The 14821-nt window shown below is 41.4% G+C and overlaps 1 protein-coding gene across 1 annotated transcript in view; it reads left to right on the top strand.

Annotated features, from left to right (window-relative positions):
* Ncbp3 (nuclear cap binding subunit 3) overlaps nt 1–14398 on the top strand; it is a 38111-nt gene extending 23713 nt beyond the window's left edge. Inside the window, exons 9-14 of the mRNA XM_090349329.1 lie at nt 899–1002; nt 4363–4657; nt 5873–6027; nt 8189–8350; nt 10018–10177; nt 10622–14398. Coding sequence (XP_090205455.1) covers nt 899–1002; nt 4363–4657; nt 5873–6027; nt 8189–8350; nt 10018–10177; nt 10622–10730 — 985 coding nt within the window. The 3' untranslated portion in view covers nt 10731–14398. The remainder of the gene's footprint in view (nt 1–898; nt 1003–4362; nt 4658–5872; nt 6028–8188; nt 8351–10017; nt 10178–10621) is intronic.
* Nucleotides 14399–14821: the final 423 nt, after the last annotated feature.

Below are 14821 nucleotides of genomic sequence, written 5' to 3'. Positions count from 1 at the left end.
TAAGGAATTGAACCCGGGTCTTCGTGCATGCTAGGCAAGCACTTTAACCACTAGGCCAAACTCCCGGCCCCCCCTTTTTTTTTTTTTAATTTTTTTTTTTCTTTTTCTGTCAGTTGTGGGACTTGAACTCTGAACTCTGGGCCTGGGCGCTGTCCCTGAGCTCTTCAGCTCAAGGATACCTCCTTACCCCTTGAACCACAGTGTTACTTCTGGTTTTCTAGTGGTTAAAGATAAGAGTCTCATGGACGTTAGTGCCCAGACTGGCTTTAAACTGCCATCCTCAGATCTCAGCCTTCTCTAGGATTATAGGTGTGAGGTACCTCGTCTGGCTTTTTTTTTTTTTTTTTTTTTGCCAGTTCTGGGCTTGAGCTCAGGGCCTGAGCACTGTCCTTGGACTTTTTCAAGGCTAGAGCTCTACCACTTGAACCTCAGCACCATTTCCGGCTTTTTTTCCTATGTATGTGGTACCGAAGAATCGAACCTGGGTCTTCGTGCATGCTAGGCACGCACTCTACCACTAGGCCAAACTCCTGGCCCTCGTCTGGCTTTTTATTTTGTTTTTGAAATTATATTTTACTTAACTTTCCCCATATTGGCCTCCAGCTTTTGGTCCTTCAGGCTCTGCCTCTTGAGTAGCTGGGATTCCAGACTATGTCCTAAGCTTTTCCTAATCTTTCACTCTTTAGTGGAATCCTTCAGAACCTCATGTACATTGAAAAGAAGATAAGAAGGAAGAATTCACAATTCTTAACCTGTTGCAAATTATAAAAATGCTGCCTCTGTTTCATTTTTAAAAAATCTGTTTCAACACCTAACATTGTGTAGTTGAAATTAATGAATGGATTTTGGCATCCTTTCTATTGGTTTCTGACTATGTGCTTGTTTTGGAATGTTGCAGGAAGCGAAGATATCATTCCCGTCGCATTCAGAGGGATGTAATCAAGAAGAGAGCCATGATTGGGGATGACGTTGGCTTGACGTCGTATAAACACCGACATTCCGGTAGTTGCCTGCTCAACTTTTGGGTAGACACATGTTTGGCTCTCGAAATCATATTTTTATTCTTAATACAGTCCTTTAAGGTTCCAAACTTTATCATCCTCTCTTCCTTGCCCTCACCCTCTGCCAACATATAGGAAAGTAAGTCAAGTCACTGTTAATTTTAAATTGCCCATACAAAGAGATCAAATGATTTTATAAAGCTGTACTCACAGACAACAACAAAAGACCAAATGTGACATAGAAGAAATTAAAATAAAGTTTTTCTAAGGGGCTCAGAGTGTGGCCTAGTGGTCGAGTGCTTGCCTAACATGCACGGAGCCCTGGATTCAATTTCTTGCTACCACATACACAGAAAGAGCCAGAAGTGGTTCTGTGGCTCAAGTGGTAGAGTACTAGCTTTGAGAAAGCTCAAGGATAGTGCCCTGGCTCTGCCCTGAGTTTAAGCCCCAGGACTGGGAGGAAAAAACTTTACTAAGGAAAATCTAATTTTTCTACATATGTCACAACTGCATAAGAAAAATTTAGTTATTCTAACAAGTAGGCTGAGTAAATTGTTTCTATTCTGATAATGGGAATAAGTTGCTACAGTATCTGCTATAGGTTTATTCGTTTGTGTATAAAAAGAGGGATATCATGAAATAGGCTTCCTTTCTTTTGTTATTGTGAAGGAATTATTATGTTTTATAAAGAATTTTTTTACATTGAGTTTAATGTGTGGAATCTCTGCCTGTTTTACAGAACTAGGAAGCCAGCCTATAAAAACATAGAACACAGAATAACATGCCCATACATATTTCATTGTGATGATATTTTCAGGAACAAAGTGTATAGAACATTGTGTGAAATGTGTATGTGTGTGTGTTTAATTTTTTTTATTGTTGGGGTAATTTATAGAGGGGTAGTAGGTGCATTACTTCTCACACATTGATACCCCTTCTCATGTTTTTGTCCCCATTATCCTCCTCCCACTCCCTCCCAATCATCCTGTTTCCCTCCCCTTCCCTTTTCTATTTCAAATAAACAAATAAACATATATACAATATGCCAGGTAACAAAGTCAGTTACAGAAGTATATATATTTGTAATGCATATTTTTGTTATTCTGTTAGCATTCCTCCAATTTTGTTTAACTTTAAGATACTGCTGTCACCTACACTTTCTTCTACCCCCATCAGAGCCTGGGCGCAGTCTCTAAGCTTTTCTGCTCAAGGCTAGCACTTTATTATTTGAACCACAGCTCCACTTTTCAGTGGTTAATTGGGGATAAGAATCTCATGGACTTTGCTGCCCAGATTGGCTTAGATGCTTAGATCTCTATTTCCTGAGTTGATAGGATTACCAGTGAGCCTGGATCTACTCTTTGTTTGTGTGTGTGTAGGTGGGGGGGGGGGTTCATGAGGCTTGAACTCTGGGCCTAGGCACTGTCCCTGAACTCTTCAGCTCAAAGCTACTGCCCTCCTCTGGGCCTGGGCATTGTCTTTGAGCTTTGCATCAAGGCTACCATCCTACCCCTGGAGCTAAGCCCCACTTCCTGTTTTCTGGAGGTTAATTGCAGATAAGGTCCTTTTGTGCCCGGGCTGGCTTTGAACCTTGATCCTCAGATCTCATCCTCCTGAGTAGCTAGGATTACAGGTGTGAGCCACTGTGCCTGGCTGAGAAATTTTTTTTTTTTTGCCAGTCCCAGGGCTTGAACTCAGGGCCTGGATACTGTACTTGGACACTTTTTGCTCAAGGCTAATGCTCTGCCACTTGAGCCACAGCGCCACTTCTGTCTTTTTTCCTGTATATGTGGTACCTAGGAATCAAACCTGGGTCTTTGTGCATGCTAGGAGAGCCCTCTACCACTAGGCCAAACTCTCGGCCCTCATCTACTTTTTATATTCAACTTAAAGATATTAAAAGGCAAACTGTTCTTGATTCTAGATATAGGAACTGACTTTATTTTACATTTTTCCCATGTCTGATTTCATAATGAATATAATAATTCTTTAAGTATATATTTTATATTTGTACTTTCTACTTATAAGTATTTTTCCATAACTTCAAAATTAATACTGATTTTCAGTATTTTGAATGCTTATATACAAATACTGAATTAGCAGGGTTTTTTTTCCTATTTTTTTCTAAATCTGACTTATTTTATTGAGTGTACACTTTTCAGGTCCATCCATATTTTGGTGATGAGAAAATCTCATATTTTACAGATGAGTAAGAATATTCCATATATATCTGTACCACAGTTGCTTAATTCATGTCATTGCACACTTAGTTTCTTTTCATATCTTGGTATTGTGGAGAACGTTGTATTAACAAAGAACTATACAGATCCATTTGAATTGCCTAGAGGGAAAATGAACACCTTATAGTGGATAGTGGGGTCAGATGACAGTTTTATAGAAAATTGCACAGTTTTTTTTGTTGTTGTTGTTGTTGTTTGTGTTTTTGTTTTTGTCAGTCCTGGGGTTTGAACTCAGGGCCTAAGCACTGTCCTAGGGCTTTCTCAAGGCTAGACCTCTATCACTTGAGCCACAGAACCACTTCTGGCTTTTCTATGTGTGGAGTGCCAAGGAATTGAATCCCGGTCTTTGTGCATGATAGATAAGTTACTGTTACCACTAGGCCAGACTCCCAGCCTGCATACTGTTTTACAATGAGGATATCAACTTAGTTTTCTTCAACATTGTACAAGATGAATCAGCAAATAATGAGCAATCCAAAGCCTCTGGTCACACTTCTTTTTTTATCAACTAATTAATATATAACTTTGTACCAATTTTTCCTGCTTTAAAGACACCTTATTTAATATATGCTACTGGTTAATTAACAAGTCATGCTTGAGAGAAGCTTATCTAATGTATGCATTTTCTCTCTAAGGCATAACTGTACCTCAGCAATCTTACACTTAACACTACACAACACTTCAGTGTTTAATTTGAGAACCATTTTAAACAGTGAAATCATCATTAAAAAGCACAAAAATGTGAAAATCATGGCAGTCAATAGATTGAAAAGGATATTTACATACTATGAGAGATGAGACAAGAAGGTAGAATATTACTTTGTTTGATGTCAGCTGGGAAGAAACAATTTTTGTTACTCTGCTTTTTTCACAAATGACCTTCAGAGTATCTTGATTGTTGATTTTATAAAAAGCAGAATTGTGAACAGTCACTTCTATTTTAAGTGGCATTTTAATACTCTTAGAATAGGGTCATCCTACAACCATTCTGTTGTAGGTACCAGTGTGGTATCCAGCTTGACATTGTTATGGATAGGTAGAGTTCCAGTGAAATCTAAGATGGGATTTTTTTCACGGATATAGAACAGAAAATCATATTTTTTGTGGTTAAATTTTGTCAGGATTAGTGAATGTTCCTGAGGAACCCATTGAAGAAGAGGAAGAAGAGGAGGCAGAGGAGGAAGATCAGGACATGGATGCAGACGACAGGGTGGTGGTAGAGTACCATGAGGAGATCCCAGCACTCAAGCAGACCTGTGAGCGGAACACATCTAGGAGGTCTAGTGCTAGCAGCTCAGACTCAGATGAAATGGACTATGATCTGGAACTGAAAATGATTTCTACTCCTTCACCAAAGAAGAGCATGAAAATGACTATGTATGCTGATGAAGTGGAATCTCAGTTGAAAAATATTAGGTGATTTTTTATTTTTTTTTTAAATCAGTATTAGCTTTAAAAAATTTTTTTTGAATCGGTCATGGGGCTTGAATTCTGGGCCTAGGCGCTGTGCCAGAGTGCTTCAGCTCAAGGCTAGCACTCTACCACTGTGAGCCACACCCTTCAATATTCTCAATTTTTCTGATTTAGTGAACAAAAAATAGTTATCTTAAGATACATTTTTTAGGTTACTAGAAGATTCCATGTATATCTAAAACTTCAACGATTAAATTCCAAGGATGCCTTCCCTTAAGATGTTCTTGGTGGTAGATTTGGGAAGGACCAAAGGCTTTTTGTGCTGATTTGTTTGTATGGCCTTGTTCATTCATCTTTAGTTTTTCCAGAAATTTCTAGTCGAGAAGATTGGCAGAATTATACTGCTTCCTAGCTGATCTCATTGGCTGAAAAGTGTCTTACTTGCTTTTTTACTTGTTTATTTATTGCTAGTACTGGGGCTTCAATTTGGCCCCACATTCTTGCTTTGGTTTTGCACTAGAAGCTGGCACTGTATTACTTGAGCCATACCTTTACTTCTGGCTTTTTGCTGGTTAACTGGAGATAAGAGTCTCATAGACTTTTCTGTCCAGGCTGACTTTGGATGATAATCCATAGATCTCATTCTCCCGAACAGCTAGGATAACCTTACTTGAGCTACCAGAGCTAAGTCTTCTCTTTAAAGAAAGGAATTGTGGCTAAAACAGAGATAAGAGGATTTGCTACAGCCAAGTTAAGTTAGTGTGAGAGTAAGACTGTATCTGAAAATGAAAGGACTTGGTTATGACTGAATTGGTAGAAGGCTTGAAATCCTGAGTTCAGTCTTCCACCATGTAAAAAATGAAAAGAAGTTGATTACAGACCTCATAGAGTTCAGGATTTCAGCCAGATCTCCAGCCTTGGAGAACAGAAAGCCCCAGGCCCTTTGCAGGCATTGTTCAACATTTGTTTGTTTCAGTAAAATGGGATTGTAAGCAAACTGTCCCATTCTGGGAAACTCAGCCTGCCTTCACCAGTGTCTCACAGCATGCTGGTTATGGTTCCCTAAGAGGTTATTCATGTGTAGTATTTCTAAGGGAATTTTGCCTGTATTAAATCAGGTTCTTCATTGCTTAAAATCTCATCTAAAGTGTGAAATTATTGAATAGAACTTGTTTCATAGTTGAAATTGGTTAATGGTTCTCCACTCCCTTTTTAAAGGAACTCCATGAAGGCTGATAGTATGTCCACAAGCAATATAAAAAATCGGATTGGGAATAAATTGCCACCAGAGAAATTTGCAGATGTTCGACACCTCTTAGATGAAAAACGTCAGCACTCACATCCACGGCCACCAATCAGCAGTGCTAAATCAGGTATTGTTCTTATTTATTTATTTGGCTTTCCTGGGCTTTATTCTGAGCTCCGGAGAGCAAACTGGAGAGGAGTATGTATGTTCTTGAATAAAATGCTGTTTTTTTCTTTTTTTCCGGCCAGTCTTGGGGCTTGAACTGAGGGCCTGGGCACTGTCCTTGAGCTTTCTCAAGGCTAACGTTGTACCACATGAGCTATGGCTCACCACTTTGGGCCTTTTCTATGTATGTGGCACCTAGGAATTGAACCCAGCGCTTCTGCATGCTAGCAAGGCACTCTATGACTAGGCCACACTCCTGGCCTAAAATGCTAAATTTTAGGTTAGGAATTGGAATTGGGGGAGACATGAAAAATAGACTTCAGCAAAACTCACTTTCAGTGTTTTTTTCAAAGCAATTAATTAAGCCTGAATTTCATGAATATACTTTATACACAACAGCAATAATAATTTAGTTGTGTGGTTTGGTAAGCGGCTAAAAGTTTGGACTAGGTTATTTTTGCATGCAAACCCTCATGTACCAGCTCTGTGGGTGTACCCTGTGTTCCAACCCTGGTCTGGGAGCTAGCATGTGGAAGTCTGTGGAAAGTCTTCACATATCTACTAGAGAATGGTAGAAGAATTCTTAGAGAAGCCAGGCACAGTGGCTCACGCCTGTAATCCTAGCTACTCAGAAGGCTGAGATCTGAGGATCTCGGTTCAAAGCCAGCCCAGGAACTAAAGAACATGAGACTCTTATCTCTAATTAATCACTAGAAAACGGAAAGTAGGGCTGTGGCTCCAGGGGTAGGGCAGTAGCCTTGAGCTGAAGAGCTCAGGGACAGCTCCCAGGCCCAGAGTTCAAGTCCCACGACCAACCCCCCCCCCCCAAAAAAAAAAAAAACCTTGAGTTAGTCCTTGGGAAAGGACTCAAGATCTCAGTTGGCTTTAATTTTTGAGGAGGGAAGTAGCCAGATCTTATAGTTGCTTAAGAAGGAGAACTCTGTGCTGGGGTAGACTGGGATAGAGTTCAATAACTAGGTCAATCACAGTGGTGACAGAAAAGATGAGAATGAGATGCAGGGCACCTTGGCAATGAAGACTGGGAACTGAAAAGTGAGGAATAAAGGCAGAGAAACCATAGAGGAGGCTCAGCACTGGTGATCAAGGGGTGTGGTGCCATTCCAGAAGAGCCATGTGAGATGGGAAGAACCTCAGCACGAGGCTTCTTCTAATAAACATGGGTCTGCTGTTGCTACTGTTTTTTCCTTCAGTTCTGGGGTTAGAGCCCACAGCCACAGGCTCCCTGGACAAGCAGTCTACACACGAGCCATGGCCCAGCTCTTTTCACTTTCTCACTTTTTGCTTGGGCTGGCATAGACTATAACCCTTCACTTCATACTATGTGTGTGCACAGTCAGGGTAGCAGGCACATGCCATTGTATATAGCTTTTTATTAGTTGAGATGGAGGTTTTGTAGGTTTTTTGCTCTAGCTGCCCTCCAATTGTGAACTCTCTGGTAGCAAGGATTAAAGATATGAGTTCCCTAGAGGGAACTTTAGAACCAGCAGCTTTGTTGAAGAAATTGGAGGGAAAAAAATACATTTGTTTTGAGACGTGTTGTTTTGAGCATTTATTTATTTATTTATTTATTTATTTATTTATTTATTTGGTGGGGGTGGGGGTGAACTTGAACTCTCGGCTTGGGGTGCTGTCCCTGAGCTCTTCAGCTCAAGACTACCACCCTCCCGCTTCAGCTACAGCGCCACTTCTGGTTTTCTAGTGATTAATTGGAGATAAAAGTGTTGAACTTTGATCCTCAGATTTTAGCTTCCAGAGTAGCTAGGATTGTAGGCATGAGCCACCATGCCTGGTGAGCCTTTACTTTTTACCAATCTAATAGTATTTATTTATTAAATAATACAAGAAAAAGTGATTCTGCTTCAGAAGCCTCCGGATGAGGGTTTTTCCAGATATTCCTTACCTCCTGAGTTTTCCTCCCGGAATCCAGAGATTTCCTCAAGAAACAAACTAGAAAAGTAAAAAAAGATAAAAGATTTTTAGAGGCCTGATTGTTTCAGGACATTACTCAGATTTGGTACAAGATCTTTGAGAGCTCTCAGACTGACAAGACTGGTAGTGAAGCATACACATTTGGTGACAGTAGTACTTTTTTCTTTTTCCAGATATTCGTCAGCGGTTAGGGAAAAGACCATATTCTCCAGAAAAGTCTTTCAGTAATAACCCAGTGGTTCGGAGAGAACCCTCTTCGGATGTGCATAGTAGACTAGGGGTTGCCAGGCAAGATGTTAAAGGCCTCTACTCTGATACCCGGGAAAAGAAATCAGGTGGGTACAAACTGATGGGACTGGGGAATGGGAAAGAGCAGAGGACAGAAAGGATAGCATAAAAAAGGCAGGAAATAGCATATGGTAAATCAAAGTGACTTTTCCTTTTATATGATCATTGTTATCATCATCATCATCATCATCATCATCATCATCATCATCCTAATAGGAAAGTAGAAAAGAATACACAGTCCTACAGTTTAAGACAAATAATTTTCAGTTTTGTATATGTATTCCAGACTTTGTCCATATGTACATTGTTTTTTTTTTTTTTACTTTTTTTTTTTTTTTTGCCAGTCCTGGGCTTGAGCTCAGGGCCTGAGCACTGTCCTTGGATTTTCTCAAGGCTAGAGCTCTACCACTTGAGCCTCAGCACCACTTCCGGCTTTTTTCTATGTATGTGGTACCGAGGAATCGAACCCGGGTCTTCATGCATGCTAGGCAAGCACTTTAACCACTAGGCCAAACTCCCGGCCCCTGTACATTGTCTTTTTTATGTAGTGTTATTATTGTAATCATTTTTCCACTAAATCTTGGGATTATAAGTATGTACCATACTCTAGTATTTTTTTTTTTTATTTTTTGCCAGTCCTGGAGTTTGAGCTCAGGGCCTGAGCGCTGTCCTTGGACTTTCTCAAGGCTAGAGTTCTACCACTTGAGCCTCAGCACCACATCTGGCTTTTTTCTATGTATGTGGTACCAAGGAATCGAACCCAGGTCTTCGTACATGCTAGGCAAGCACTCTACCACTAGGCCAAACTCCCGGCCCCATACTCTGGTATTTATTAGGTTGTTATTGTTGATTGTAAGACTTGAACTCTAGGCCTGGAGCTGTCCCTGTGCTCTTCAGCTCAAGGCTACCATTCTACCACTTCAAGGCACTCCACCACTTGGGCCGCAGTACCACTTGGTGGCAGTAGTACTTTTTTTTTTCAGATATTCGCCAGCAATTAGGGAAAAGATCATATTCTCCAGAAAAGGCTTTGAGTAGTTACCCAGTGGTTTGGAGAGAACCCTCTTCAAATGTGCCATAGTAGCCTCCTGAGTAGCTAGGACTACAGCCACTAGTGCGGCTTAAATTTTTTTTTTTTTAATAAAATATACTTCAAAAAACTAATGGGTAGCTGGGCTACTCAGGAGGCTGAGATCTGAAGATTGAGGTTCAAAGCCAGCCCGGGAACTAAAAAGTCCATGAGACTCTTATCTCCAATTAAACTGAAAACTGGAAGTGGTGCTATGGCTCAAGAGGTACGATGGTAGCCTGGAGCTGAAGAGCTCAGAGACAGTGCCCAGGCCCAGAGTTTAACCCCACAAGAGACAAAAAACAACAACAACAAAATATTAATGGGTGGTTGGCAAGAAATATGAAAGTAGTTTATAGAATGTTAGAACTGACAGTTTCCTGGCAGAACAAAATTAGGCACATGAGTCTCTCGTGGGTGGAGTAGGAGGGTCAGGAAACACCCTTTAGGTGATTTATTTTGTGCCTGGTATGGGGCACTTCCCACTAGAAATGAAATTCTCCCATTGGGCCCTATCCCCTCCATTTACAGAAGTGGCTACAGATGTTCTCTGCATATCAGATGCTGGCAGTATCCCTGCTTCCTTAGAACTACTGCATTACTCAGTGTTGGCTGCCAAACTGAAATGCCTTCTCACCCAAACAGGTAGCTTGTGGACTCGCTTAGGATCTGCACCCAAGACCAAAGAGAATACGAAGAAAGTGATTCACAGGGCACCTGGCACCGAGGAAGATGACTCTGAGCTTCAGAGGGCATGGGGGGCTCTCATTAAGGAGAAAGAACAGTCTCGCCAAAAGAAGAGCCGGTTAGATAACTTACCATCTCTCCAGATTGAAGTTAGTCGGGAAAGCAGCTCTGGTTCAGAGGCAGAGTCCTGATGGTCCCTGGCCTGTGGCAGCTGTCCTAAGCCTGACATTCTTACACAGAGGCTCACAGTAGGCGCCTCCCCTGCAGGAGTTGCGCCCCTTCCTCCTCTTACAGCCACCCTCAGCTCTTGCTGCTTCGGCAGGACATCCTAAGAGTGTGACATATTTTGAAGGGCATCTCAACCTTTTGCTGCAGAGCTATAGTTCTGGGCCCTCAGTTCTCCCACCACCCCACCAAGCTTTACCCTCTGGGAAAAAAGCCCTCCAGATTTTGTAGACATTTTTCTTAATATTTTTAACATTGTCTTTTAAAAGAAATGTTTTACACAGTTCATCCAAAGAGCAGAGAACTGAACTTCTCACTATTGCCTTGGCCCTGACAGCTGTTACCAGCACCCTTTTCCCAGGAAAAGTCAATTCCCAGGTGCTTACTGGACAGCCTTCGAGGGGGAAGATGAGGGAAGCTGCCAGCTCACTCTTCCAGGACCCTAGTATGAGGGCCGAATCTCATGGACCTGACCTCAGAGGTGCACCTGACGCCCAGGTAGATAAGAGTTGCAGCAGCGATTGAGCTTCTGATAGATTGCACTTCCATTCTTCCCTTGGGGATTTCTGTTAGGGCCTCTTATTGGCTCCAGCTTGACGTGAAGATCAAGTTCAGTACTGTGGGATTTTTAGGAACAAAAACTGTGACTTGTGGATATGGGATTGATTTATGTGCTAGGGGTGGGGTCATGGGTTACTGTTGAACAATTTTTAAGTCTATTATGTTTAAAAAATATTAATGACTTAAAAGTTGAAATTTTTAATTTTTATATGTGAAATTTCTTCCTATTGACTACAGGGGAAGCTTAAGTGGCGTCTTTTTTGTGCTGTTAAATATATATTATATACTTTGGAAGAAGGCAAAGAGAGGAGTCTCATTATTTTTAAATGGTCCTAATTGTATGGTCTGTTGGATATAGAGTTGTTTGTTTTTTGGTCACTGTAGTGGCCATATTTGTCCATCTGAGATGGGATCATGTGTAGTTAATTAGCACTTTAAAAGTGATCTAGTGATAATTTATTCTGTCTCCAAGTTATGGCTGAAGACTTCTTCAAAACTGGCAAATTATAACTGAGGAATGGCTCAAGCGGAAGAGTGCATACCCAACAAAAGTAGATGGCTCATGCCTGTAATCCTAGCTACTCAGGAAGCTGAAATCTGAGGATGGAGCTTTGAAGTCAGCCCAGGCAGACAAATTCGAGAAACTCTTATCTCCAGTTAACCAGCAAAAAGCCAGAAGTAGGAGCTATGGCTCAGTGGTAGAGCCTTGAGTAGAAAAGCCAAGTGAGGGGCCGGGAGTTTGGCCTAGGGGTAGAGTGCTTGCCTAGCATGCATGAAGACCCGGGTTGGATTCCTTGGTACCACATGCATAGAAAAAAGCTGGAAGTAGTGCTGAGGCTCAAATGGTAGAGCCTTGAGAAAGTCCAAGGACAGTGCTCAGGCCCTGAGCTCAAGCCCAGGACTGGCAAAAAAAAAAAAAAAAGAAAAGAAAAGCCAAGTGAGAACATGAGTTCCTAAGTTCAAGCTGCATTACTGGTGCATGTGCAAATGAGTGCACACAAATACACAGAAAGAAGAGAGAAAGGGGGGGAATCCCCTAGTCAACAGAAGGGAAGAAAGGGGGTTGGGGGGAGGAAGCCTAGAAAACATAACAATAGTTTCAAGAAATTTTAGGTTAATTACCATGAACGGGAGGTAGATTATTTTGTTGAAGTATTTAATACTTTAGTTTTCTACAGGCTTAAAAAAGCATTTCCCTTCAGTTCATTAGAACTTGAGAGTTAGAAATCCTTGCCGGGCGTTGGTGCCTCACGTTTACAATCCTAGCTACTGAGGAGGCTGAGATCTGAGGATCACAGTTTAAAGCCAGCCCAGTCGTGGTGTTTGGACTCTGGGCCTGGGCGCTGTCCCTGAGCTCTTTAGCTTGCTTAATTGGAGATATGAGTCTCAGGGACTTTAGTTCCTGGTTTGGCTTTGAGCCGAGATCTCAGATCTCAGCCTCCTGAGTAGCTAGGATTTGTAGGCATGAGCCACTGTGCCCAGCTCCCTCCCCCCTTTTTTGACAAAAAAAAAAAGAAATAATAATTAGTCTTTGTCTATTTGTGATGTCACAGCTCTTTTCCTGCTTGAATTGTTCCAGACCTGGTATGATCCTGGCTTCCAGAGTTGTTGACATAGCTGAGCTGATATCAAATTAGTGTCTGATTATACTGATATGAATGATTGCAGAATAGTGTTGTTAATAAAGTAAAAACCTGTGAGATTGGAGAGTTACAAACTATTATACCATGCTTTAGGTTAATTTACTGTGAATAGGAGGTAGATTATTTTGTTTTTCTGCCTGTTTTTTTTTTTTTTTTCTGGTGGTTGTGCGGCTTGAACTCTGGGCATGGGCATTGTTCCTGAGCTCTTCAGCTCAAGGTACCTACCTCTTGAGCCACAGCACTACTTCCAGTTTTCTGGTGATTAAGTGGAGATAAGAGTGTCAGGGACTTTAGTGCCTGGTCTGGCTTTGAACCTCTATCCTCAGATCTCAGCCTCCTGAGTAGCTAGGATTACAGGCGTGAGCCACCACACCCGGCTTTTTTCTGGTTTTTATTTTGAAATATTTAATACTTTATTTTTTCCTACAGTATTAAGAAAGCCTGTAGAAAAAATGTCCTTTAGTATTTATTGACTAAGTTTTTTTCTCCGTCCCTGTAGGAAGAGGAGCATGTGTAACCAGAGCATGTTTCAGCTTTTCAGGATGCTAGGAAAGAGTTGGCTCTATTCCTCTTTAGTTGAAAACTGAGGGTTCTTAGCTCTTCTTGCTCTGGGAAACACACAATTTTAGAGTTAGGCTCATAGAAGGAGGGCTCAGGGTGTGCTTAGAGCAAGAACTGTAAGAACGTGAGAGTCATTAGCGCTGTCCTGTAGGTTTGGGTTTTGGTTTCCCCATGTAGCAAATGAAGAGTGGTAGAAAACTGGCTTCTTTGGCCCCTCTCAGTGGTCTTATTCTATTTTCTGATGTAGGTGACCGTATGGTCAAGGAAACAACTAAGGATAGGCATGAGGTGTGGACAGGGACTTATCTCCATCCTGTTACAGTCTCTGGTTTGGTGAGTTTAACTCATTCAGCTTGTGGTTCTAACTGCCAGGGCCTACAAGGGGCTTACAGAAAATGCCCCTTCATAGGCATCTCTCTCTGTTTCCCTTCATGACCCTTTCCACCAGCATCTCATGCCAGTTTGTCCAGAGCCTTTCACCACTTGTCTGTCTTCTGGTAGAGATCAAGGGAGACTTTATAAAAGTGGTGTGCACTCCAATGTGAGCCAAGGAAAATGCCCTTTAGCAGCTTCACAGGCCTCCTAAGCACAAAGAGAAACATGAAATTTAAAGTTATTGGCCTTCCTAGCCTCTTACATTCTTTAGCCTGCTCCTCCACTCAGGTCTTCCAATATCTTAAGCATGTTCTGTCTGCCCAGCCTTGTTTTCAGTGATTAGGGTGAGTGAATAACAGGACAGCTGCAGGCAGCTTGTTTTACCTCAGGTGCTTTCTGTATATGCAGGTTTAGTCTTTGCAAGTAGATGTTAATTATAGTTTTGCTACTTGATGATAATTGCAGATACCTCATTTCTGTTTCCTGTTGTCCTGCCTGGGAGGGAGAGGTACCCAGGAGACCTTGAGGAACCATCACAAGAAGTAAACCTTCCACCCCTGGTGCTCTTGTCTCTTTCCCATGACTCCTTCCCCTTGTTAACTTCTGTTCTGCTCCTTCTGTACAAAAGCCTCTTCTCTGCTCTCCTTCATTCTGCACCATGCAGCCAGGGTGAATTTTTGTTGTTGCTGGTAATTTAATTGAGTTGTGATTTATATAGTATACCATTCTCTCTTTTAAAATGTGTACCGGGCTAGGAATGTGGCCTAGTGGTAGAGTGTGCTGGTGTTGCATGCATAAAGCCCTAGGTTTGATTCCTCAGTCCCCATATAAACAGAAAAGGCCAGAAATGGTGCTGTGGCTCAAGTGGTAGAGTGCTATCCTTGAGCAAAAAGTGTTCAGGGACAGTCCTCAGGCCCTGAGTCAAGCGCCAGAACTGGCAAAATAAAATAAAATAAATGTGTACTACAGTGGATTTCAGAGTGGATTTCAGATATTTACAGCATTATGTAGGTGTCTTGTCATTATGGCTGTGCCTATTATGAGCATTTCATAAATGGAGTCGTACTATATATCAATGACTGGGTTTTTCACAATAAATTTACAAGGTTCATCCATGTGTAGCATGTATTAGTACTTCATTTTTTATTATATGGATATACCACATTTTCTTTACCTGTTCTTCAGTTAGTGGACATTTCGGTTGTTTGTACTTTTGGATTTTGTAAATCAAATTCTGTGAATATTTATGTACTTTTTTTCATGGGCATGTGTTTTTATTATTCATGAGTTTATTTCTGGATCAATTATAAGTCTATGGCTAGTCTTTGGAGGAACTGCTGGGCTGTTTCTCCAAGCAGCTATGAGTTTTGTTTGAGAGTTCCAATGTGCCACATCTT

This window comes from Megascapheus bottae, chromosome 17 (assembly GCF_031878675.1).
Source record: "Megascapheus bottae isolate mThoBot1 chromosome 17, mThoBot2.hap1, whole genome shotgun sequence".
NCBI classification, from domain to species: Eukaryota; Metazoa; Chordata; class Mammalia; order Rodentia; family Geomyidae; genus Megascapheus; species Megascapheus bottae.
Note: the sequence above shows the minus strand (reverse complement) of the source record. Positions and strands in the feature narration are given on the sequence as shown.